The sequence below is a fragment of the Sparus aurata genome, chromosome 16 (genome assembly GCF_900880675.1).
Source record: "Sparus aurata chromosome 16, fSpaAur1.1, whole genome shotgun sequence".
Classification (NCBI taxonomy): Eukaryota; Metazoa; Chordata; class Actinopteri; order Spariformes; family Sparidae; genus Sparus; species Sparus aurata.
The window spans coordinates 1,872,215-1,897,096 of record NC_044202.1 but is presented as its reverse complement, the minus strand read 5'-3'; the positions used below and the strand labels follow the sequence as shown (position 1 = coordinate 1,897,096).

At 44.0% G+C, this 24,882-nt stretch overlaps 5 protein-coding genes across 6 annotated transcripts; 3 read left to right on the top strand and 2 right to left on the bottom strand.

The window, feature by feature from the left end:
* Positions 1 to 96: 96 nt before the first annotated feature.
* Positions 97 to 3,356, top strand: yipf6 (Yip1 domain family, member 6). Its single transcript, XM_030391966.1, has 2 exons — positions 97 to 675; positions 1,683 to 3,356. The coding sequence occupies exons 1-2, from the start codon at positions 337 to 339 to the stop codon at positions 2,028 to 2,030; spliced, it is 687 nt and encodes a 228-aa protein (XP_030247826.1). The 5' UTR covers positions 97 to 336; the 3' UTR covers positions 2,031 to 3,356.
* A 1,118-nt stretch (positions 3,357 to 4,474) lies between these two features.
* Positions 4,475 to 9,260, top strand: LOC115566181 (uncharacterized). Its single transcript, XM_030391927.1, has 4 exons — positions 4,475 to 5,377; positions 6,057 to 6,260; positions 6,446 to 6,656; positions 6,953 to 9,260. Exons 1-4 carry the CDS (start codon positions 4,672 to 4,674, stop codon positions 7,203 to 7,205), a joined length of 1,374 nt encoding a protein of 457 aa, XP_030247787.1. The 5' UTR covers positions 4,475 to 4,671; the 3' UTR covers positions 7,206 to 9,260.
* Positions 8,992 to 17,192, bottom strand: LOC115566180 (uncharacterized). The gene is made up of 19 exons (XM_030391926.1): positions 16,974 to 17,192; positions 16,009 to 16,132; positions 15,658 to 15,794; positions 15,384 to 15,553; positions 15,064 to 15,259; positions 13,890 to 14,143; positions 13,716 to 13,801; positions 13,532 to 13,593; positions 13,175 to 13,413; positions 12,905 to 13,094; positions 12,767 to 12,808; positions 12,563 to 12,683; positions 12,339 to 12,480; positions 12,112 to 12,258; positions 11,910 to 12,027; positions 11,192 to 11,817; positions 10,997 to 11,114; positions 10,772 to 10,841; positions 8,992 to 10,663 (listed from the first exon to the last, which is right to left on the bottom strand). The coding sequence occupies exons 2-19, from the start codon at positions 16,130 to 16,132 to the stop codon at positions 10,335 to 10,337; spliced, it is 3,171 nt and encodes a 1,056-aa protein (XP_030247786.1). The 5' UTR covers positions 16,974 to 17,192; the 3' UTR covers positions 8,992 to 10,334.
* A 789-nt stretch (positions 17,193 to 17,981) lies between these two features.
* On the bottom strand, positions 17,982 to 19,787 carry dtd2 (D-aminoacyl-tRNA deacylase 2). 2 transcript variants are annotated; one of them, XM_030443048.1, is made up of 4 exons: positions 19,551 to 19,787; positions 19,241 to 19,402; positions 18,493 to 18,562; positions 17,982 to 18,419 (listed from the first exon to the last, which is right to left on the bottom strand). In XM_030443048.1, exons 2-4 carry the CDS (start codon positions 19,349 to 19,351, stop codon positions 18,097 to 18,099), a joined length of 504 nt encoding a protein of 167 aa, XP_030298908.1. In that variant the 5' UTR covers positions 19,352 to 19,402; positions 19,551 to 19,787; the 3' UTR covers positions 17,982 to 18,096. The 2 variants fall into 2 exon arrangements, with proteins under 2 accessions (XP_030298908.1, XP_030298907.1); XM_030443047.1 differs by having other exon boundaries at positions 19,241 to 19,787.
* On the top strand, positions 19,786 to 23,321 carry nubpl (nucleotide binding protein-like). The gene is made up of 11 exons (XM_030443046.1): positions 19,786 to 19,972; positions 20,800 to 20,944; positions 21,070 to 21,104; positions 21,374 to 21,464; positions 21,631 to 21,670; positions 21,783 to 21,873; positions 21,955 to 22,048; positions 22,188 to 22,273; positions 22,367 to 22,487; positions 22,616 to 22,698; positions 23,024 to 23,321. Exons 1-11 carry the CDS (start codon positions 19,844 to 19,846, stop codon positions 23,084 to 23,086), a joined length of 978 nt encoding a protein of 325 aa, XP_030298906.1. The 5' UTR covers positions 19,786 to 19,843; the 3' UTR covers positions 23,087 to 23,321.
* The last annotated feature ends 1,561 nt before the right edge of the window (positions 23,322 to 24,882 follow it).

Sequence of the window (24,882 nt, the reverse complement as noted above, 5' to 3'; positions counted from 1 at the left end):
TCAAAAAATATTTCAGTGGTTGTGAAGAATTACTTTATATTTGTATTAAGTGTGTTTCGGTTAAGAAAGACGTTGTTCGCGTTCACTTAAACGCACCACCCGGATGTTCGTGACCGACATCCTGCGGAAGTAAACAATCCTCAGCTGACGTGGAGCTGCAGAGCACAGCAGCACCGGACCAACTGGACCAACAGGACCTGAATTCACAGGTGTAGAGAAGCTCTCGTGGCTTTGGTCGTTCTCTTATTGCGCTTTTTATTAAATGGCCTCTGTTGGCGTCATCTAAACTCTCGAGATAACTGAAGACCCACGTTTAACTCTTCGCTCTCAAGTAAAATGGCGGCAGCGGACGAGGCCAGCAGACCGTTCGCCGGGCTGTCAGATGTGTCCATCTCGGAGGACATCCCGGTGGAGGGAGACATCTCCGTGCCCATGGGCTCCTCCAGGCGGGACGACGAGTTCTCCACCCTGGACGAGCCGGTGAAGGAGACCATCCTGCGGGACCTGCGGGCGGTGGGGAACAAGTTCATCCACGTCCTGTACCCGAAGCGCAGCTCGGCTCTGCTGCGGGACTGGGACCTGTGGGGCCCGCTGCTGCTCTGCGTGACGCTGGCTCTGCTGCTGCAGGGCGGGTCGGCGGACAGCGACGACCAGGGGGGACCGCAGTTCGCTGAGGTACTCCATTTTAATTATTATTTCATTTATCTTACAGTGTGATCAGGGTGAAGGCTGGACACTAACTAAGCTAACTGGGGAAGGAAACTGTCTCTGGACCCTCAGAGTCCCCCACATGTTCACAGGGGATTATCAACTGATCATTTTCAAGATTAATCGATCAATTGATGATCTATAATTGTCTTTTTAGTGTCTCCCCATTATTCCACAGAGCCAAAAGTCAAAGTGACGTCTTTAATTTGCTCATTTTGTCCAAACAACACGCAAAAGACTCTCCATTATTACAACAACAGGAATCTGGAACCAGCAAATATTTGACATTTCTCCTTGTAAATGATTTAAACTAACTAACTTAACAAAATAAGTCTTTCTGTTGAGCTGTTTTTGAGAAGTTGTCACAGTTTATGGCTTTAGTCATCTGCTTCCAAGACATTTACCTTCTTCTTCTTAGTCTTTGTCTTTGTCTTCTTCTTCTTCTTCTTCTTCCTCTTCTAAAGGTGCATACCTCCACCCACAGTGTGCAATTGCTGCATGTGTCAAGTGAACTAAAACAATTTGGCTTTGTATAATTGATTATATATTTATCAGCTGTAATTTCATTATTTGTAGAGGACCTATAATGCTTTACTTCCATTATCGGTCTGATACATAACAATGTGGTTAATTTTTTCTAAATCCAAGCAGTAATCTTCTGATTGCTTCTTTTGTTTGATCCAAAGCCAAAACGTCTCAGGTTTACTGTTTGATCAGATGATGAAAAGGAGGAAATTCCCACACAGAAAGATTTGCTCTTTCGTTCAAAAAGACAAACCAAAACGTTTAATTGATGATAAAAATCGATGACAGTTAAAGTTTCGCTTGATTAACTGCCATTATTGTGTTTCTCTGTCTTGTATCAGTGTTATAATCCAGCCTGAAGACACTTCTAGTTTATATATTGTTTATATAAATCGATAATCTTTCCTCTGACTCCTCACTAACATGTTGAATTATAATTTTTCCTTCAGGTCTTTGTCATCATCTGGTTCGGCTCCATCATCATCACCCTGAACTCCAAGCTGCTCGGCGGCACCATCTCCTTCTTCCAGAGCCTGTGTGTGTTGGGATACTGCATCATGCCTCTGACCGTGGCCATGGCCGTGTGCCGGATCGTCCTGGTTGGCGGCTCAGGCCCGGTCAGCTTCGGCGTGCGGCTGGTGGTGGTGACGGCGTCGTTCGGCTGGTCCACCTTCGCCTCCACGGCTTTCCTCGCCGACAGTCAGCCAGCCAACCGCAAGGCGCTGGTGGTCTACCCGGTGTTCCTCTTCTACTTCGTGATCGGTTGGATGGTCCTGACGTTCTCGCCAGCACAGTAGAAGAGAATCGGAAGGATTTTAGTCAAATGGACAAAGATGAGGGAGGTTTTTGTGGAGTGAAAGAACTCAAACAAACACCGGTATCTGCCTTTGAAAGGAGATGAATGACTACTGAACTGACTGTGAGTGTTTCTGGGTCTCTCGTTGAGTATTAAGACTCACGAAACACCAAATTAATTCCAAACGGACTCTGTCAGGTGAAGGGATGGTCGAGCTGACACTGTGCTGCAGATGGAGAGTTAGAAAGCTGATGAATATGTTGGTATTTTTCCAGTTTGTCTCCCAGATGTTAACGAGCTGTGTTAAAATAAAGTCCATAGGCTTGTACAGTATACAGAAATCTCTATGAATGTTTGAACTCGCAGGGCTATGATTATTATCGTTTCCTCCTCGTCACTCTGGGTGTGTTTGAAACCTCATACTGTCTTCAGGACGGTGTCTCGGAACTGACAGGTTACATTTTCATACTAAACTCCTCATTTTTAACATTTTTCATGAACTTTTATGCAGCTTGACTAAGAACCTTGAAAGTCGAGCTGCTGTCGAGTAACTATCACATAGTTCTTTGTCTCTAGTTTGTCCTGTCCCAGATGTTTCTTTTAGTATTTTGGTGGGTGTTTTTGTTCTTTATTAGTCAGGAAATGAGAGGAGACTCATTGGGAGTAACATCTCAAAGGAGTGATGTCTCGGGTCGTGGTTGGCTCGTGAATAAAGCCACGAGGAGTGAGGGATTCAGGGAGAGAGAGAGAAAGTTCTCTTGATTTGTTGTTCAGCCCAGAAAAATGGCTATTCATCCTTTTTAAAGCAGTAGTTTACCAGCCAGCAGCCAGTTAGCTTAGCTTAGCACAGAAACTGGAAGCAGGGGGAAACAGCTAGCTTGTTTTAAAATGAACAAAATCCACCGACATGCACCTCCAACACTCGCGTCCTGATTCACTTCTTGCATTTTTGCATCACGATATTTGACTCTTGGAAGATGCAGAAATGTATGTGATGTAGAGACTGTAATTTATTTTCCTCACATTTTATTCAAGAACTAAAGCACATCAGTATCTGGTGTAAATGTGGAAGCAGAAAAGTCTTTTCTTCAAAAAATAAAATTGCAAGACGCCATTAAGGTAATTCTCAGTCTGGAGTTTCAGATTGATCCCTACTTCCTGTTCACTTCAGGCTGATCAGTCACCTCCTGCTAACCTGCCTGATGACCTTTGACCCCGTCTGCTGTTTCCCTAATCACTGCGGCTACCTTTGTTCATTACTTCTAATTTATATGTATTCATTTACATCAGCAAATGAAACAGATTAAAAATCTATTTGATCAGCTGTGATTGTGTTTGATTGTCACCTGAATCACTTCCAAACATTTGATGATATGTTTCATAGATCATTTCACTAACATGTTAATCACTGTGTGGACAAACCTGTGACATGTTTCTTCTACAGGTGCACAACACTGATCCTCACACACACCTAACCTGTTAGTCTGCATTCTGAATCAGATTCATCCACTGAACAGGCAGCTGACAAAACTCATGTTTGGCTTTCAAATCTTTACTGGAGTATTTTCAGAATCATGTATATTATATTGTAAGATTACACATTTAAATTCTACAAAGATAATAATATATAGTCACTAAAGCTGTTATAAAGTGGAGTAAATATGTGCAATATTCACCACTGAAATGTAACAGAGTATAAGTATAAAGTAACACATAATGGAGGTAGTTAAATAGAAGTAGCTCAAAATTGTAGTAAAGAACAGAAGTTAAGTAAATGTATTTTCTCATGTTCCATCACTGGACTACTTAAGATAATATAAATATAAATGTATATATGTACTTGATGTAAGGCAACCTTGTGTGCCATGTAAGGTGCCATCAAATAAAATGTATTATTATTATTACTATTATTATTATAATTATTATATGTATTGTCTACTTATGAAGTTGCATTGACATTAAAAGACATTAATACAATTCTAAAAACAGTTTTTCACATCAACATGAATAATGAAGATCTTCACTGCAGTGTGATCACTGTTTTAGAGAATAACATTTTAAATTAAACTATAATAAATAAAATGGGATAAAATTTTAAATTAAAATGATAATTCGGTTCAGAAGGAAACTTAAATACTTAGAATCAGAAGTACGTGTACACACACAAGGAATTTAACTCCGGTTTAGTTTGTTCTCAGTGTACAGGGAATAGTGTTAAATATGAAATTTAATTATAAATAAATAAATAAATAAATAAATAAATAAATAAAAACTAATGTGTACAAGAAAAAAAAAGAACCAAAAATAAAATAAAATAAAATAAAATAAAAAATCTAACTCTTCTTTTAGACTTTTCCCGGCATTTAAATCGCTACATTTGCTCGTTTAAATAATAATTTATTCAGTTATTTTAATTCTTTTATATCAAACGCGTCTCAACAACAAATGACATCATCAGAGCGCGACGCGTCACAGCCGCTGCGATGTACGATGAGCTAGCTGCGCCTCCGTTTAAATAACAGCGCTGAATAAACGCAGCTGGCCGCGTTCACACTGGACTGTAACACGGTGGAAGTTCTGGTCGGTCCAGTCTGAATGTTCGGGGACCTCTAACCCGCTCTCTGCTCTCCTGAAGCGGCCTGATGGACGCGCTGCTGCAGCTCCCTCCTGAAGTTTGGGTGTACGTGTTCAGCTACCTGAGCACGGAGGAGCGGCACACGGTGCGCACCTGCTGCAGGTACCTCAAGAAGCTCATCGACCACTCGTCCCTGTGGCGGGCCGACACGGTGGTTCTGTCCGACCTGCGCCGCTACACCTACGGCTTCTGGGACACCCTGCGCCACCGCAAGCTCACCCGGGTGGCGGTGCGACACCTGCGGCGCAAAGAGTGGCGGCGGCTCGTCAAGTTCCTGCCCTCCCTCACCGCCATCGTGTTCGTGGACGGGGGCCGGCTGTACAAGGAGAAGTACCTGGACAACCTGAGCAGGTTCCCGGACCTGAGGGAGTTCGGGGTGCGGAACGCCACCTGGGACGAGCCGATGCTGGGGCGGGGCCTGAGCGAGCAGCTGCGGGACAGGCTGACCCACCTGAGCGTGTGTAACGTCCGGCTCACCTGCACGGTGGAGTTCATCAACACCGTGTCCAACCTGGTCAACCTTCGGTACCTGCTGTTCCACCAGCAGGGGGAGGGCTACGGGCTGGACACGGTGCGGCCGGTGCCCCGCGGCGTCTTCCACAACCTGCTGCTGCACCTGAAGAAGCTCAAGCACCTGTCCTGGGGGATGAGGGGGGAGCCGCCCGAGCCGCTGCCCGACGACTACCTGAGCCCCCCGGACCCGGACCAGCCAGGTGAGACGGTCACCTGTGTGTGTGTGTGTGTGTGTGTGTGTGTGTGTGTGTGTGTGTGTGTGTGTGAGAGAGGGAGAGAGAGATCTGTTTACCTGATGGTTCTGCATGTTTGAGCACTTTAACTCCAGTTAGGGCAGAATCTAACACCTGGGTCACCTCAGACCACCTCACCTGAACCTCACAGTTGGTGTCCTGGGTTGAATATAAAATATTTAAACTCTCATGTCTGCACTCCAAATACTGTTGATATTATGTAGTTTTAAAACAGCACTGTGTAGTTTTTTAAAAAAGAAAATCAAATATGTATTTTTTTCCATCAGTGAATAATGGTGGCAGGGTCCGCCTCATTTAAACAACATCGTGTTCCTTTAAAGTTCAGTCCTAGTTCACTGGATTTGGTTGAAATTTGTCCTGAACATCCAAGAAACCTGAAGATTAATTAGAAATAGTCGTTGCAGAATGTTTACAAGAATCAAATCAACAAGAATAACATTTCTTTTTACCCAAACAAGGTCTTTTATTTTGAAAAATGAACATCTCCACTAGTTTTGTCTTTGCTGCATAGAAATGTTGATACCAGTGACGCCTGTCTCCAAAAGACGTCAGCTCAGCGTCCATAGTGACCTCCAGCACTGCACATCACATGATGTCATCTTGTTCCCTGAACTCTGTCCTGTAGGATCTTCCCGGTACGGCGGCCCGGCTCTCACCACGCTGGAGCTGGTGGATTACCCAGAAACCATCCTGCCAGAGAACGCCCTGCGGAGCCTGACGTCGCTCAGGTCTCTGACGGTCCGCTACAGGTACATCAGGGAGGGCATCGAGTGTCGCCTCCCGTCCTGGCTGAGTCCTCTGCAACAGCTGGAGACGCTCAGCATCATCGGTGAGTCGGGCGATATACAATCAGTGACATCATCAGTAAGAGTATACGAGTTCACCTCAAACAATTTATTTTGTTTTCAGATGAATCCACAGTTTAACAGCCAATGAAATATCAGAAACTAGTGAATAATGTGTTGTTAGTCCAGATGTTTAATGTGACCCTTCCCTGTGTTTCCGTCCTCTCAGGTGGAAACTCCCTCGCCGTCTACACGACGACCATCCCGTCCAGCGTGAACAGGCTGACGCTGCGCGTGGCCATCACTCTCAAAGACATGGACTCCATCGCTCCCAAGGTCCCGGGCCTGGAGCACCTGGACATCGAGCAGAACCGATCCAGCGGCAGCCTCTGCAGACGAATCCCCATGTTGTTCCCTCAGCTCCGGACGCTCAGGATACGGTGAGAGAGAGGGGACATTATTTCAGGTTTGCAGTGAGGTTACAGAGACGAGCAGGTTTGAGTTTTCCACTCACATCTCAAGTGTTTCAAACAACGATCGAAGAAATCAATGTGTTTAATTTGGTCGCCTGTTGTTAAAACTTCCAGTAGACGAGATCATAACGTGAATAAAAACATACAGACGTAAATCTTTTGTTTTGTTTTGAGTTGCAGAAAATTCAGACCGTGCTTTTTTAAAGGGAGCTTCTTCTGACCATACGATAAAAGTCTTCCTCCTGTCGTCTTTTGTCCCTCAGGTTTTTCCGTAGAGAACCGGAGAAAGACCTGCTGAGCCTCCACCGGCTGCGTCACCTGGTGCAGCTGGAGCTGCTGGTGGAGCGCTCGTTCATCCTGAGGGACTACCTGAACGGTCACCCGTGGCCGAGCCCCTGCGTGCAGGAGCTCATCAACCAGCTGCGAGAGCTGTCCGAGAACAGGATCAACGTGATCACGACGATGCGCCAGAGAAACCCGCTGAGGGAGTGTGACTGTGTGTGGGAGGGCGACTGAGCAGAGGAAGTTCTGGGAAATTAGATTTAATTCCCCCTGAGGAGAGAAGAAGACGGCGGCGGGAACAGAAGCAGGAGAAGACATCAGAAAGCTGAAGCGACGGCTGCTGCTGGAGCTGCTGTTCTTCAGAGAGACGGATAAAAGAGGCAGAAGAGCCTCAACATGAGTTATTAAACGATGAGCTGAATATCAGAGTCGATATTTTTGGCTTGAGACCCCTAAAAAAGAAGCACTTCAGTCCATTAGGACCCGGTTGGTTTACAGGGTGTGTATGAGTTCAGCAAAATGATTCATCAAAGAGGAGAAACAGTCAGTGAAAGAAAGAGTTCAAACACATTCAGTGTAAACGAGTGGATGGATTGAACAGAAATGTAAAGCCGGTTCTCCACATGAAGCGTGACGTGTTGTTGTGTTCACGATGTTCGCTCGGTTTCTTCTTGAGCTTCAGCGAGGAGGACCGAGCGTGAGCGTGATAACAGAGGCCAGTTCGTTCAGTTATGGATCAATATGTTGTAAAGAAACAGACATCAGAAAAAGGTGGAATCACGTAGAGACGTGACGGAAAAATGGTCTGAATGAATGACATAGACGTACATAATACTGAATTTATCACAGAGGACGGTTAAAAATGTTCCCCGGCTGCAGCTAAAGATTATTTTATTGTTGATTGTTCTGTTCAGGATGTTCTTGATTAGTCGTTTGGTCAGAAAATGGTGGAAAATGTTGATCAGTGTTTGCGATGACGTTTTGTGAAGCTCGTTTGTTAAATATGACTTAAACCAGTTAACAGATTCTCAAAATAATTGGATGATAATACGTCTGCAGTGAGGGAAACATCGTCTCACGTGTCCGTTAGATTCGATGAGATGAGATCGTGTCATGAATTAGAATCACAGGTGCCAAAATGAAACCGGCAGCACGTCGTCTGTCCGCGTCTCCGTCGTTCAGCTGCAACACTTTGTTTTACGTTAATTTCTACGTTTTATTTTCACGACTCTGGTTGTTTAAAACTCCATAAATTAATGTCTTCCTTTAACACTAAATCAAGTGTCACTTGTGCTGAACTTGGAAACACTTTCCCCCCAAAAAATGTGTCGGTGCACGTTAACTGTTCTGATTTGAGGAGCAGACTGAAGACAAAGTCTGAACATCTCGAGATTTGTCGTATTTTATTTGTGATTCAACGAACGTTTGTTATTTTATGTATAAACTACCTTTTTTTTCATTTTGTGTCGAGGAACTTTTAGTCATCAGTTGAATTTTAAATCTGATATTGATGTGATTTGTCTCTGAACTAAAAGACTCCAAATTATACATTGATATAAATATGAAACAAATGCTGCAGCTGATGATTGTTTTCATGATCAATAAACTCAATAGTTTAGTTGATTAATCAGTGAATCATTTGGTCTGAAAATATTCAGTATTTTGTGATATTCTGTGTTAAAAAAATGTTCAGTTTCAGTTTCCAGAGTCAGTTTGCTTTTGTTCATTTTAGTTTTTGTTTTAGTTTATTAGTTTTGCACTGTTGCCACTAAATGTTGTGTTGATAAATATGACAGAAAGTAATCTAGTTTTGTTTAGTTTATTTCTCAAGTCTCTAATTTTATTTTCTGTTTTTATGTCATGGAATTAAAATGGTTTTTTTTTTAGTTTCTATTTGAAATATTCACATGGAGAATCTGGAACAAAATATATTTGTTGTCAGTTTTTTTGTAGTTCAGGATGTAAAAATGTGTTTTATTTCCCACAATGCCATAAAAATGCAGTTTTTTTTCTCCTTTTATTCCTTTTTCCTGAGTTTGTTTCTCATGAATGAACCCAGACTGGAGCTTCTTTGTTTGTTTGTGCCGTTTGTCTTCTGACGTGACGTCTGTCTCAGACTGTTGAAACCAGCCGGAGTGATGCAGGGTAACTTTCACACTAACATGAAAAAAGACTTGAAAGAGTGATTACTGTTTGATGCTGTTGTTTGTCGGCTGAATGAATGAAATTCTAACATTTTGTTGTATTATTTATAAAAACAACGATTGTAAATTAAAAGAGAAGAATTCATTCTTTATTTTCGGTCCTTTTTCTTCATCGTCACTTTGCTTTCTTGTTGAGTTTGATCTAATTTTATCCGCTTGGTTTATTTCCGTGCAGATGTTTTTGGAAATAAAGATGTTTTCTCTTTATTTCCCAAAAGTTTAAGATTTACAAATTATGAACTGAAGTAAACAACGAAAGAAGGACGTTTAAATTCACTATGTGGCTTCTTGTTGAATTTATCCTCATTAGACAGTATTGAAAGAATAAAAGTACACATTTTGTTAAACAAAAAATAGTTATTTAATATTGAGGTTTGTTTTTCCTCTTAACTGTACAATATAAACAATATGAACAAAAGACAAAGAGATCCAAACAGACAGCATGCAGGCGTCTGTTTTTAAAGAGGAAACAAACAACATGCTGTTAACGAACTTTCATTACTGATGAATCTGCTGATTAATGTGACGCCGTCATAAAGTTTCTTTTGTTCAACCAGCAGTCGAAAAACCAAAGTCTCTTCACTTACTGTCATCAGGGACAAAGAAAAGCAGCAAATCCTGGCAAAGCTGGAACCAGACGACGTTTGACTTTAAAAAATAAACAATCTAGAAAACTAGAAAACGAGGAACTGACCAATGATGCTGAAGAACAACAGAAATAAAACTAGATTTGCTGATAGTTTTACACACATTTTTGTTCTAAAGCAGAAATAAATAACCATCAAACATTCAGCTGAGAAATATTCTGACATTTCAGCCCCTTTTTCCACCTCATGTGTCTTTTCTTTCTTTCCAGACATTCAAACATCAGACGACAGCAAACATACAGGACGAAACGAAGATGTTTTGGTTTCCTCGGGTGTAAAACTAAATCTTTAAACTGTCGCTGTCCTGTCGAGGTTCTTCAGATTCTGCTGAAACGCAAACAGGAAATAAAAAAGTGGATTTTCAGTCCCTCAGTTTTGTCCCTCTGGTTCCATAGCAACTAAAGTCGTTCAGTAAACTTGACATGTTTCCCGTTAATTAACTGAAACGTGTCTCTAACTGCAGAACAGAAGCTCGATACAGAGACGTAGAAATAAAAAGATGGATCAGAACCTCAGAACTCCAGCAGCAGCGTCAGCGGCTCCACAGAGCTCAGGGCGACCTCCTGTTTCTGTCCGTAGACTCCGTGCTCCACCTTCACGCCGGCCTTCGTGCACTTGGCTGAGTCGGCCATGAGCTCCCTGCAGGCCGTCACCAGGTTTGAGAACAGCTGAGCGCCCCACCACAGCTCGCAGCCGCCCTTGTACTGAATCTTCCTCTTGGGCACCGGCTCCCCGATCAGGGAGTCCTGAGGGATCAACAAGACGCTCCCGGGGAGGTCGAGAACGGAGACGCAGTGTCCCGTGTCTTTACGGAAAAATCTGGTGGTCATCAGGCTGTTGGCTGTTGGAAAAAAGACAAAGAGGTCGGATTCATGGTGCCGTTTAACTCGCTAAACATCAGCGTGCATGATGTAACGTGAATAACATGTCTGACTATAATGTTCCTCACCCATCTCGTAAGTGGCGTCTTCAGTGGCTCCGTGGAAGAAGCAGACGTAGACGACTATCCCCTCCTGGATCTGAGGACAGAGAAGATCCACTAAGTCTGAGTTCTGATCCCGAATCTCTCTGATCCAGGTCGACTCTTAAACTCAGTAATTTGGGAAGAATGTGTGTTTTATGTACCAAATCTCCTTTAGAACACAGATCTGAACAGATCTACAAGCCGACCCACCTCCGCCCACTCGGTGTCGGCTCCGTCCACCGCCGGTTTGGTCTTGACCTTCGCGGTGCTGCACTGCTGGATGACGGTCCGGGCCTGAAGACTCCCGGGCCTCCGAAACAGAGCAGGGCTGCTCACACACACATATTACACTATTCAATCAATACACTTGAATAAAAGGAGAGCAGGCAGAGCTCGGTGCCGTACCTGTCCACCTCAGCAGGAGGTCCAGCTGTCTTTGTCGGAGCTGACCCGGTGATGGTGAAGACGGGCCAGGGTTTGGTGCTGGAAGCCGCCACGGGCTCCAGACCACCGCTGGAGCTCCTCTTAGCTGATGAACCTGCCGCCAGCTCGATGTTTCTCCTCTCCGGGCGCTGGACGCCTGGACTCTGGTTCTGAGCGGATGTTTGGGTCTTTGTTCCTCTGCTGTGAAGGTGAATCTGCTTGTTTGCAGGTTGTGGGTGTTTAGCGATGGGCTCTGGTGGAGGATGCGACTCTGTGAGGAGTTTGGTCGTCTCCGGGACTTTGACACAGTGATGAGTTCTGGCGCTGCCCTCTGAGCTTCCTGTTTCTGTCTGATGCTCCTGAACCTGGACGCCGCTCTGGTTCTGGTTCTCAGGCTGAACGTCAGAGCTGTTCGTCTTCTTCTGGAGGTTCGGACTCGCTCTGTTGACGGACCAGAGTCTGGCCACAAAGGGCGTGTTAGGAGTCCTCGGCTGGAGGATTATGGGAGTTTTGGGCTGGAAGTGGATGGGAGCTCTCAGGTGGAGGAGGATGGGGATTCTGGGCTGAGGGCTGATGGGAGTCACAGGCTGAGAGGATGAAGGGTTCTCCTAGGATCGTCATGAGAGATGTGTTGTGTTACATGATGACAGAGATGAATCTGGCTCAGATCTACAGATGGTGTGAGAGCAGAGACACTCACCACTACGACCGCTGGACTCTCTGGCTGCCGCTCTTCATCAGCGACACTCACAGCGCCTTCACCAACATCCCCACCGCCATCCTCGTCTTCATCACTGCAATCATCATCATCCCTCCCGCTGCCAACATGAAGACAGACAGAGAAATTCAATATGAAGCACAGCTCTAATCTCCCAGATGTGTCCATGCAGACTGTAACACACCTGTCCACGTCCTCGTGTATCTGTGGCGATGTGAGCGACTCCGATCGACCCGCTTCTGTTTCTGGTTTTCTCCTCTTCTTCCTGCTGCACTGCGAGCAGCTGTTGACCCACTGCATCACATCAGTTTTCATGGTCTTCCAGAAATACCTGTCAGAGATCAGGTGTTATCAAGTGAAGGATCAATAAAGTTTCATCTCATCCTGACGGAGGTGATCTATAAGTCTCACCTTTCGTTGAGCAGTCGCAGACTCTTGTTGACTCCGAGGTGGTTCAGCTCGTTGTGATATTCCACCAGAGCGGCTTCGACCTGCTGCCGGGTCCTCAGAACCAAACGCAGCCGATCTTCACTCACCATGTGGAGCTCACCGTCTGGAGAACCAGAACACGGTCACGTTAGTAAGTATTAAAGGAATTAAATAAATCCTGATCCTGACAGCGGTTCTGTTCAAACCTTTGATGGCGAACTTCTTGCAGAACCTCCTGAAGGTGTTCTTCTCTACGTAGCTGAGTCCAGGCGGGTAGACGCGTCTGCTCAGGTACAGCTCCACGGCGTCATACTTGGCAAAATATGCCTGCTCGCACACAAACAGGAAGTTAAAATACAAAATGGTCCAAACGGCTGTAAGGGAATGATTCAGTGATCATCTAAACGAACCTCCTCCCCCACAGCAGGCTGGGCCGGACCTCTGGACGGAGTCTGAGGAGGAGAGACACGACTTTTAAAACAGCACAGACTAATGAATAATTAATTATCTAATGATGGGATGTACAGTCAGTAACTGTTGTGTCTTACAGCCGAGTCGCCGTGCACCAGGAGCGTGGGCACGGCATCTGCAGTCAGGGCGACTTTGTCCCCGCTGCGGTCGAAACAGTCCTCGGTGAAATGGGTCGAACAGATAGAAGAGCGGAGCCGAGGGTGCCAGTTCGGACGACCGACAGCCCTCAACCACTGGGTCAGCAGGACCGTGTTGTGAAGAGGAAACCTGGACGTGATGACGAGTGAATAAACAGCGAAAAGAAGAATATAAACATCTACCTCTGACGCTGACACCTGTGCTCGTACCTGTGGAAGGTGAGGCCCAGGCCGCGCTCCACCGGGCCGCAGCAGTTGGTGCAGTTGTTGACGCTGCAGCGGAGCCACTTCCTCTTGGTTCTGTTCAGGCAGGTGTTGCAGTTGTTGATCCAGCGGGCCAGGTCTCGGGTCATGCTGGCCCAGTAGAAGTGCTTTGTGATCTGACGCTGGCAGATTCCCTGACCGTAGTGACCCTGGTTGTCGTGGAACTGCTTCAGGATCGAGTTCACCTGGAAGCAAAACGCAGGACGGATGGTTCAGTCATCGTCTCTGAGCCACGAATGATTTTACAAAGACTCGTCCTCCTGACAGCTACGCTCGCATATCTTTACTTTAAACAACACAGACCTCCTCTCTGCTGCGCGGCACTCTGAGAGGAGGAGAGACTCGCGTGTACATCAGCACTCCATCTGAAACACAAGAGAAATGTTTCTAAAGACATTTCATCTTAACGCGATACTGAAATCTCTCTGAGGACTGAAGGAGGTAAATAAAGCGAGTGATGATGTGTTTTATCCCTCCGTCCTCTCACCTATCAGGCCGAAGCGCTTGGACATCCTTTTTAAAGCAAATCTGCTTTGCTTGCTCTGCATAGGTAAGATCCTGTGGCTCAGATACCTGCAGAGTACAAAGTGAAAACATCTCAACACTCCATGTTGAAGAAACTTAACCTGTGATTGAAGCGGTCAGGTGATCGCAGCTCTACCTGGCGATCTGGTTGTAGACGGCGAAGCTCGGCTCGATGATGGTCTTCCTCCTCTTGTACTCCTCCACCGTCTCCATGGACTCGGGGTCGGGAGCTGGGAGGGAGTACTGGTGCTCCTGCAGCTCCACGGGTGTTTCAGACTGATCGAAGGCCGGATCAGTCGGATCTGTGGGTTCTGCAGCGGCAGCAGCTGTGGACAGGAAGTCCTCCAGGGTGCTGGACTGGAGGAAGTCCTCATCTGAAGGGACGGAGACCTGAAAACAGAAGACGATGAGCTGATCCTGGGAATCAACTGTGTGTGTGGTGCGTTCAGGAACAGCTGGGACAAATCCTACTGATTCTACCTTTAACTTTAATAGTCTTTGAATTCTATTAATATGACGTGAGCTTCAGTTAGCTTCAGAGGGAGACTTTATACTCTGATACTCTGAGTACATGTCAGAGCCTGTAATCTATTACTTTACTGGAGTAAACAAACTGAATCAGCACTGTTTATTACATTACATTACATTAGTGTTGTACCTCAGTTTCTATCTCCCTCTCTCCTATCCTTCGCCTCCTCCATCAGTGTTTCCACAGTTGTTCGCTTTGGAAGAGCGACCGGGGAAAACAAAGCCTCTTCCTGTTTTGGTTGCCCAATGACAGACGAGCTTCCTTATAGCTGTAACTCAACGTTTGTTTGTCAGGAAGAATCCAGCTGAGCAGAGTGAAAGCGAGGTTTATACGTGGATGATGTCGTTGTCCTGCAGCTATTACACTGTAACATAAGACATGTTAATAATCGCTGTAACGTATCAAAGACATGATCCACGTATAGACCAGTTCCCTTTAACTCTCTCTTTCACTGTGATTTTCATTCTGCCTCCAGGCTCGACGGTTCGAATTACAGCCCAAAGGAAGCGAGTGAGTCCGTCTGACAACCAAAACAGGAAGAGGCTTTGTTTTCCCCGGTCGTTATCTCCAGGTAACGGTGGAACAACTGTGGAAACTCTACACTGATGGAGGCGAGAGGGAGATGGAGAGCTTCACGTCTCCAGTAGAGACTGACTGAAAGAATAAAGTTGTGTTTTGTCCCGTGTTGTTGGCTTCTACAGTATCTCAAAGCTGATGTTCTTGATGCAAAAATAAGCCTTCAGATGAGCTGTAACTGCCTGTACTGGCTGTATTGTGTCACCTCGTCCTCCTGCACGGTCACAGAAAAGATGGTGGGCACGGCGTCCGGCGGGAGAGTCAGCTGACCGTCCTCGCTCAGCGTGAAGCAGGACGACTCGAAGTGTCTCGAGCAGAGGCAGGAGTTCATACGCAGCGAGCCCTCGTCCCTCTGAGCCACCGCCAGCCACAAACGCCGCTTCTCTGCGTCCTTTGGAAACCTGCAGGGTGTGGAGCACTTTAATACCGAGCCAGAACAGACCCGAGGCGGACTAACTGGGCCGAGCCTCACAGTACCACTGCTACAAAACTAGGAATATTTAAGATGCACAGTTTAAGATCCACCTGTGGAAGCTGAGCCCGGGGTAAACGTAGTTGGAGGCGTCGCAGCCGTAGGCCAGGCAGAAGCGGACGGGCGGGTCGGGAGGTTCTGCCGGACTTCTGCTCTGACACACAGCGCAAGCTCTGACCCAGTTCTTCACCGCCTCCGTCACTCCAACCCAGTAATACATCAACTGTAGGAGGAAGAGGAGGAGGAAGATTAGGAACAGATCCAGTTTTCAACACCTCGCTGGCCATCGCAGCAGGTGCGTCGACCCTTTTTATCATCTTAACTAACCATGATCTCCTTCACGGCCCGGGACCGGCCGGCGTGGTTGTTGTTGTCATGGTAACGGGCCAGGATCTCCCTCACTTCCTCGTCGCTCCTGACGACGCGGAGGAGGCGGCCTCGATAGGAACGCCACAGACAGCCATCTGGAGGACGGAGGGAGGAACTACAGTCAGTGACAAACAAACTAAAGACGAAGACAATCAGTGAGCGATTCCATATTCTGATTATTCTGATTTTTAATAAAGTTTGACCGGAACTCTGCAGACTTCCTGTGTTTTCTCTCAGATTTGGTGTCCAATGTTTTTACAAATCTGTCAGTCAGGAACTATTTGTGTGTCTGTCTCTGTTCTGAAATACCTTTATAGATGAAGTGTTTGCTGGCAGCTCTGGTTACTTTCTTAGAACTCTTGGACGCACCGACTTGAAAAGTTCCCGTCCGCACAAAAAGCTCCACCTTATCTATGAGGTCGAATGAAGGCATCTGTAACGGAGGAAACACAGACAGTTAACTCTGATGCAAGTGTTTTCATTCAGGCTCCCTTCTGATGGACCAGGACACTCCGCTGGATCTTCGCTCTCCTCTGCTTTCTCTTCTTACATCTGTACTTCTGTTAACTTTCTGTTCTCACTCCATCTTTGTTTCTCCCTGTTAAAAAGGTTTCTGCTGGAAGAGGATGTCGCTCACTGTACAGACTGTAAAGCCCACTGAGGTTTGTCCTACATTAATCAAATTGATCAACACAGTAAAGCTGGAAAAGGTGATTCAATTGATTGACCAACAGTCTCTAAAAAACAGCTGATAACAATCTTGATATTTAACTAATTGTTTGATGATTATCAGGTAAGAATGTCACATATTTGCTTTCTTTTCTCCATTTTTGTTACAGAAAACTCTTTATATTGAACAAATAATCAACGCGCGGTTTGTTAAATAAGAAATAATAACATTACATTTCTCCTTTTAGTTGTTAAAAAGCAAATAAGTCATAATTTTCTGATATTTTTCCACATTTAAGTAAAAACATCTGTTTTTGACAGTTATTTAGTCAAAATAAGCTATTTCAGACATCAATCTGAGCTCAAGTGACCTGACAGACACTTCCTCATCAGTGATGAGAATTTGTAAACAAAAGCTTAATTGATTATTGGCTGATTGATTGATTGGTTGATTGATTGACTGATTTCCCACTTTCAGTTCTCTACTTCTGTAAAAACTAACATGCACACAGACTTTTACAATAGTTCTGAAACCACAAAAACATGAATCTCAACTTCATGGAACAAACTAATAATGTAAATGTGTGAAGTTTCCAGCTGCCCACCTTAGAACATCCTGCGTCCGGTCAACACAAATCCTCGTTACACCGTCAGCAACTTTCAACAAAAGCTCAAGTTTAACTGCGATATTTTTCCACCGAGTTGCTCCTAAAAACAGCTGGATTCATTGTGTCGTGTCCAAATGTGCACGGAAAAGCTGCAAAGTGACACATTTCAGCTCAAATATGAGGCTAAATGTGCCGTTTGGTGATGTGCAGGTTTAAGCTAGCAGCAGCTAGCATGTACCCGGTACGTTCCGGTAAGGGTTTTCAAAATAAAGGTTAATGTTTCGCTTAAAACTTAAAAATGTTTGTTTTTTATTATATTTTATTGATTTTTTTAATGAATATCGACACCTGCTGGTTGGCAAATTAAAAGATTGCAATATATGTAACAAAGAAATGATAATAACACAATGAAATAATCAAGTATGAGGAAAAGGAAAATACACAAAACAAATGAAAATAAATGAATAAATCAAACAAAAAGTTAGCAACTTGCTCTATAGTCTATATAAAAATTAGCAAAATGATATCTTCTAATGTTCAATATCAAAAACAGGTTTTAAGAGCAGGAAAAACAATATAAGAGATTCTTTATCATTATTAATCATGATTATTTTAATCGTCATACTGCTCACACGTCACACAGACAGCTCATAAATCACTATGAATATAACTGTTTTAAATTAGTTCTGTAAAACAGCTCCTTTCACGTTGTAGTCCCTGGTTTATGTGGCTTTATTTTGGCGGGGAGTCGTTTGACCGGAAGTGTTATTGCTGCAGACTGACGGATCTGAGGAGGAGCAGCAGTTTTGACGCAGGTTGTAAACGCTGCTGTAACCCAATCTTACCGAGTGCTGCTCATTTCCGGTCCTTCACACACAGCACAGCGCCCCCTGCTGACCCGGAAGTGAAGGACATTATATTATTCAACACTGTATTATTATAAACTGATGTGTTATTTGTGTTTATTTGTTTTCTACTAACACAAAAACAACAACAGACTCCAAATTTGTGTTTTGTTTTTTATCACAAAATCATAAATCACATGATACATCGGCAGCTGTTGCAGCCTTGTTGGTAAATATTTAAACATTAAGTCCAATTCCTCGTCTTCCCCTGCAGGTCAGAACTCCATCAGGTGTGTGTAGGGTCCGTTGGTGTCCAGTTTCAGCACTTGTCTGTTCCCATAAGTCCCGTGTTTCACTTCAGCTCCGCCCTCAGCTGAAGCAGCAGCCGTCAGTTCCTTCTCACACAGAGAGACGAAGCTGCCGTACAGCCGCAGCCCGTCCTCCTTGCTGATGTTGTTGTGGTACTGCATGGCTCTGCCTTTGGACTTCCCGCCCAGCGTGGCCTGAGGGACGATCAGCACGCTGCCCGGGAGCTCCAGCACCGACACCATCTTCCCCGAGTCGGACTCACACAGCCGTACATTCAGCAGAGTGGACACTGAGGGGACAATGTTTACATCTCAGTGAAGGGTTAAGATATGTAGGTCAAAAGGTTAAGAAAGGTCACTGACCCATCTTGGGCAGGATGTCGTCTGTGGCGCCTTTAAAGAAGCAGATGTAGATCACCATCCCTCTGTCGATCTGAGAACACAGCAAACGACATAAAGTAGAGCAGCAAGTAATGATTATATTCTTTATTTATTAAAGGTAATGAATCCTAAAGGTTGTAAGAAATGTCGATTTTTTTAGTCACAACACCCAAACACTCAAAACTCTTCATTTGCTGTCAAAAATGACAAAGAGATGCTGCATATCCTCACATTCATACATTTGAGGTACAACACTTAAGCTGTTTCTGGACCTCACCCAATCAGAATAAATGTCAAATCAATATGGAGATCATCAAAACTGACCTTTCCAACATTTTGTACACACTTATGTAAGAAATATTATTCCAAAATGATGCAAAATGCAAAATGCATATTTATTTACTTAAATCAAACAATTATTTTTTCCTCACCCGTGAAATGCTTTATAACTTCTATATAATATGTATAATATATTTATATTTTCAAGGTCTCCTGTCCCCAAATTTAGCTTCATGATGTTCCTCTTTTCCATATTGAATAAATTATTGTTATTTCACTGTGACGGGGAACAGAGCTGTCGTGAATATATACAAATCAGAATAGAGGCCAAAATAAGAATAAATAAATAAGAAATTAGTGAAGATAAATAAATGTATATCACTGAGCTGCTACATCCCACTGCAGCACTGTAAACACACGTGCAGTCCAGATGCAGTGAACCTGGTCTCACCTGGACAAACTGGGCCTCTGAGTCTTCCTCTGCTGGTTTCACCTGCAGCCTGGCCTGCAGACACTGCTGCAGCACCGTCCGGGCCACAGGTCCACTGCCTTTCTCCGACATTATTCCTCAGGTTTTAATCTTTTATCCTCTCTGACGTCCCTGATTTAAACTCTAAACATGAAAAAGCGGTACAGAAGAACCAGGACCAACAAACCCAGTCCGAACCGTCAACAAACAGAACAACACTGACTCATAAACTGACAGAAATGTTCAATGAATGGCAAAGAAAAATCTGAAGAAAACTCATCATGCAACTCACTTCCGTATTAACGTCAACTAAAGCTGCTCAAAGATCCTCAAACCTGCGCATTATTTTCGCAGTCTTTACTTTCTTTTCGCGTATTTATTAAAAGCTACACACAAGTTAATCTATACATTTTTACCAAACAGTGAAAAAAACACTATTAACAGTTAAAGCTGAAAAACTACGCCCGAGTAAAGAAAGAAAATAAACCATAAAATAAAAGGTTACGCAGCCGACCGCGCATGCGTACTGTACGCAATCTTGATGCGCACCAGGCTGTCGCGCAGAGGAGAATCTAAACAGCTAACATGGCGCAGCTAACATACAGCAGACTGTCTCATTTACTGAGACTGTCCGTTAATAAACCTTCAGCTCTGCGAACACGGACTGAAATAAACCTCGGACCTGCGTGTTGTCTTCAGTTCGTCCGCTGCCAGGTGAGATTACAGCCTGTGTCTGTTAGCATAACACAGGTGAGCTAGCTAGCAGCTTCGTGCTAGCGTCAAGCTAGACAGGAAGCGTGAACGAAATCGGAAGTGTGTTTTATTTTGTAGTAGAAATGAAAACAGTATATCAGATAATTATAGTAAATGAATTTCCATCACATAATTGAATGTCATTTATTGTATTTCTATTTTATGATATATTTTTGGATACATTTATTTTTAGTGTACTTTTGCTTTGATGCGTAAATGACTTTAAATGCTGTATTATTTTGAGCCTAACAACCGGAAGTGTGTGTTGTATTCACAGGGACTTTACCAATAGATATTCAGTGACCAAATACTTGTTTTTATTTTGTTTTCTATGTAAATAACGTCATTAAATGTATTGATAAGCCTTGCTAATTAATTTGCAGCACTGTCCCCCAGTTCCCCCTTTATAAATGGTTTATAACTGGGCTTAATTAATGGTTAATCACTTGTAAGCCTTGTTGGTAATTAAGTAGTTGGTAGTTAATATACCATAGTTTTAATCTTAACAAGATATTTAGAAACTTAGATATTTGTCCTTCTTGTCAGCTTTAGAGAGCTGTGATTGGCTCCCCATAACAGAAAGCAAAAAACTTTAACTTCACACCAAACTCCATGTAAAATCTTGTCAATTTAATGTTGCCTTTCTCTGCACCAAAGAAACAGAGCTTGTACTGTATATGTTTGGATGTTTTCTGAAATATTTGCGACTAAAGGTTAATTCAGCATGAGCCATAGAGCAACACTGGTGTAATTAATGTGTGTGCCTCGTGTGTTGTTGTGTATCTCAGAGGTCGATGGACAGCAAGGCGTTACAGGAGAGGCAGAAGCAGCACATGGCGAAAGGTCTCCCCAAACAGAAGCCCATCACGGGGGTCAAACAGGTCATCGTCGTGGCTTCAGGGAAAGGTGGCGTGGGCAAGTCAACCACTGCAGGTACAGCAGAGATATCCTGCTGTTATTCTTAGAGAGCAAATACATCAACATCTCTAGGAGTTTGTATTGAATCCTCTACAGTTAATTCCTCCGTGTGTGACTCATCTGTTTCTCTGTCTCTGCAGTGAATTTGGCTCTTGGATTAATGATCAACAATCCAGTAAGGAGACTTCTGACCTGGTCATTTATCTAAATTGTGCTCTTACCAAGAAAAATGTCTGAAAGTTGGATTATCTTGATGTGACAGCAAATGATAAGTCTTGTCACATCCTTAGTATTTGTAAGATATCTCTATCTTTGATTTCTATAACAGTCAAAATTGATTTGATGTCTTTACTTTCAGTCAGACGAACAGTGTAGGAGATAGTCGTCGTATTCCTTTGAAATATTGAACTTCTTTCTTTCTTTCTTTCTTTCTTTCTGTCTCAGTCGAAGTCAGTCGGTCTGTTGGACGCTGACGTCTACGGCCCGTCGATTCCCAAACTGATGAACCTGAAGGGAAACCCGGAGCTCTCTGACAGTACGACACATTGTCGATCTTTCTCTTTACATCCATAACTTTAGATATTTCCTGAATGACTGATGTGTGTATTTGTGCTGTCAGGAGACAGTCGAGGTTTCTGATAAATGTGATGAAGCTTCTGTTCCTGTAATCAGACTTCAGCTGTTTGTCTTTTTGCTTCCAGACAATCTGATGATCCCACTCACCAACTATGGGATTCCTTGGTGAGTCATCACATCTCTCCCCTTCTATCTGAACTCCCAGTTTAAAGGTGAAAGCAAATTAAATAGTCCGTCCTGTTCTGACCTCCTGTGACCCTCCTCTCCTCTCTGTCAGCATGTCGATGGGGTTCCTGGTGGACGACGTGGCTCCCATCGTGTGGAGGGGGCTGATGGTGATGTCAGCGATAGAGAAACTGCTCAGACAGGTGAGAACGTCTTGCAGCCTGATAGTGAGAGCAGCTGGAAAACAAACCTGATTTGAATTCTAATAGACGGAGTGTTTGTAGGTGGACTGGGGCTCGTTGGACTACCTGGTGGTCGACATGCCTCCCGGGACAGGAGACGTCCAACTGTCCATCAGCCAGAACATCCCAGTAGCAGGTCAGTTCAGAAAAACGTCTTTTAGCTCCTCACCTGTTTATGACTTTCTTAGCTGGAGCTGCTTTTCTGGATCAGGCGAGAGTTCAGACAGCCAGACTGATGCGAGGGAGGCGTCATGTGTCTGTGTTTCGTTCTGTAGGAGCTGTAATCGTGTCGACGCCGCAGGACATCGCCCTGCTCGACGCTCGCAGAGGAGCCGAGATGTTCAAGAAGGTTCACGTGCCGGTAATCTGAACCACAGCCGATAAATCTGACGTGTTCCTCCACAGACTGAGGGTCAGAGTGACAGGAGGGTTAAAGAGTTTGGTGTTTCTGCAGGTTCTCGGCCTGGTTCAGAACATGAGCGTCTTCCAGTGTCCCAACTGTAACCACCAGACTCACATCTTCGGCTCCGACGGGGCCCGACAGCTCGCAGACACTCTGGGAGTCCAGTTCTTAGGTAGGCTGGAGGGGCGGACGGTGTTTTATGATTAAGTTCTGGAGTGTGTTAAACTCACAACATCCTGAACAGAACAAACTGTAGCTGCTTGAAGACTTGATGTGATTTTTATCTGCGTTTCTCTGCAGGCGACGTTCCTCTTCATCTAAACATCAGAGAGATGTCGGACAGAGGGAAGCCAGTGGTCGTCTCCTCCCCTGACAGCCCAGAGGTTCGGTTCTGTTCTGTTCTGTTCTGTTCTGTTCTGTTCTGTTCTGTTCTATTCTGTTCTGTTCTGTTCTGTTCTGTTCTGTTCTGTTCTGTTCTGTTCTGTTCTGTTCTGTTCTGTTCTGTTCTGTTCTGTTCTGTTCTATCTTGACATGTCCTCCTTTTTTTGTGTTTTTGTTCTGATGTAAAAACACGTTTCTCTTCACCTACACGAAGCTTTCAGGTGTATTTTTGTTTGCTTGGTGCTTTAATGTGTGTGTGTGTGTGTGTGTGTGTGTGTGTGTGTGTGTGTGTGTGTGTGTGTGTGTGTGTGTGTGTGTCCACTCCAGGCGGAGGCGTACAGGAAGGTGGCGTCCGCTGTGGTCCGGAGACTAGAGGAGGTCAACACTTGATTGACAGCTGCAACAGGAAGTCAACATAAACTGGACACACGTGAACACACACTCCGTGACAAACAACAACAACACACATAGAGACAGAAACGCACAAACGTCTCCGCTGTCGTGACGCACAATACGTTCAATCCAAAGCACTACTAACATCAGTACACACTGTTAGTATACTGTGTACTAGTACTGCAGTATTACTGAATAAATGTGATGATATTCAATAAAACTGTGAGCTGAAGTCTGTTCATCATTTACTTCATATTAAAGTTTATGTATATCTGTTGTTTCATGTATTTAAACTTCATTACCCAGAGTTCCACTGTAGTCTGAGTGACAGGCAATAAAATAAAGAACAAAACAGAACATGACAGGAGACGATGATGTAAAACATCTGGATGGGGAATTACATTTCCCTGCATAATAAAATAAAAAAGGAGTTGGGCTTCAATCAAAACATCTGCAGTTTGTATTAATATACAAAGAATAGAGAGAAAAAAAGAAGAAGAAACACTTCCTGGATATTTAATGGATAGAAATACAAAATAAAGAATTCCTTCCTCCACAACAGCCAAAGAAACATCTACAGTTATTGAAAAATAATGTTATTTACATGTTTTTTTTAAAGATGAAATCATTAACCTGTCTTGCACGAGCTGAACGACAGATTCTGATTTATTGATGCTGATGAATAAAATGTCATTACTCAAACTTTATGACAGGAAACTGGGACAACATTGGTTTGTTTTTCACGTCGAGTCAATTCTGGATTCTGTTTGACAGAAGAAAAGTAAAATCCAGCCTGAAAATAACCTGAATGATCCTTTAATGTTCACGTCTGTGGACACACAGCAGGGGGCGCTGGCTGCACACTGACCAATAGAAACATGTTGAGGTGATGATGGTGAAACATTCAGTCTGCTGCAGTCACACAGCTGATCATCTGATGTTTGTGGATCAATATCACGGCTGTAGATGTTTAAAGTTCAGCTCATTTTAACTTCTTCATACACAGTCGGGCGGTTTGATCTACAGCAGCGCCTCATATTCTATAAGATCATTAGAAAACCAGCTTGATGAAGCGTTTTCCATCTTATCTGAGATCAAGAGTTTAAAGAGAAAGTAAAGAAAAAAAACCTGTAAAGTAACTCTTAACTACAGCTGTCAGATAAATGTAGACGTGGAGTAAAAACTACAATATTAACACTTAAAGGTTGAATATGTAATATGCTTATTAAAAGCTATATTTTTTCAAAAATAATACATCCACGGGGCGTTTAGAGGGGCGCAGATTAAAAGCAATGCGTTTCCTTGAAAAATTAAATTTAGTCTGAAATAAATAATTTAAGAAATTTTGACGGGTTCGACAGTGACTTCCTGTTTACATCGTACCAGCCAAACAGCGGCCGGCATTGCGGGTTGCCAATTTCGCAACCTCGGCAAAGCTCGGCACAGCTCGGCTGACACTGGGTAAAATGCCGGAGTCTGCAAGATCTTCAGATCCCCAGCGGTGTGTTGTCTGTCCCAGCAGCTGAGTGACCGGAAAAGAGCAAAAACCAGAGTAAATATCGGTGAAGCATACGCTCGATGGACTCAGGTAAAGGATTTCCACGCATCAAAACACACGCGGAAATGGCGAACTTTCTCCTGGATCGGTAAGCTAACTCGCTTGCTAACTTAGCTAATGTTACCTGTCGGTCAAACTCCTCTGCTATACTTATTTTCATTATATCACATTGATCCTAGATATGAGAATACTGTTCGTGACCCATCGACCTCCACACCCAGTAAACAACCCGACC

Bases quoted from the DNA above. Each gene is read 5' to 3' on its own strand.
- nubpl (XM_030443046.1), top strand. From the start codon at position 19,844: ATGGCGCAGCTAACATACAGCAGACTGTCTCATTTACTGAGACTGTCC. The intron at 21,105-21,373 runs GTAAGGAGACTT...TTTCTGTCTCAG, and splicing joins GATTAATGATCAACAATCCA to TCGAAGTCAGTCGGTCTGTT. The intron at 21,465-21,630 runs GTACGACACATT...TTTTGCTTCCAG, and splicing joins AAACCCGGAGCTCTCTGACA to ACAATCTGATGATCCCACTC.
- LOC115566181 (XM_030391927.1), top strand. From the start codon at position 4,672: ATGGACGCGCTGCTGCAGCTCCCTCCTGAAGTTTGGGTGTACGTGTTC. The intron at 6,261-6,445 runs GTGAGTCGGGCG...CCGTCCTCTCAG, and splicing joins GGAGACGCTCAGCATCATCG to GTGGAAACTCCCTCGCCGTC. The intron at 6,657-6,952 runs GTGAGAGAGAGG...TTTGTCCCTCAG, and splicing joins CTCCGGACGCTCAGGATACG to GTTTTTCCGTAGAGAACCGG.
- yipf6 (XM_030391966.1), top strand. From the start codon at position 337: ATGGCGGCAGCGGACGAGGCCAGCAGACCGTTCGCCGGGCTGTCAGAT. The intron at 676-1,682 runs GTACTCCATTTT...TTTTTCCTTCAG, and splicing joins GGGGACCGCAGTTCGCTGAG to GTCTTTGTCATCATCTGGTT.
- LOC115566180 (XM_030391926.1), bottom strand. From the start codon at position 16,132: ATGCCTTCATTCGACCTCATAGATAAGGTGGAGCTTTTTGTGCGGACG. The intron at 15,795-16,008 runs GTATTTCAGAAC...TCCGTCCTCCAG, and splicing joins CAAACACTTCATCTATAAAG to ATGGCTGTCTGTGGCGTTCC. The intron at 12,481-12,562 runs GTTTGAACAGAA...CTGGTTCTCCAG, and splicing joins CAAGAAGTTCGCCATCAAAG to ACGGTGAGCTCCACATGGTG.
- dtd2 (XM_030443047.1), bottom strand. From the start codon at position 19,351: ATGTCGGAGAAAGGCAGTGGACCTGTGGCCCGGACGGTGCTGCAGCAG. The intron at 18,563-19,240 runs GTGAGACCAGGT...CTGTGTTCTCAG, and splicing joins CAGAGGCCCAGTTTGTCCAG to ATCGACAGAGGGATGGTGAT. The intron at 18,420-18,492 runs GTCAGTGACCTT...TTGTCCCCTCAG, and splicing joins CGACATCCTGCCCAAGATGG to TGTCCACTCTGCTGAATGTA.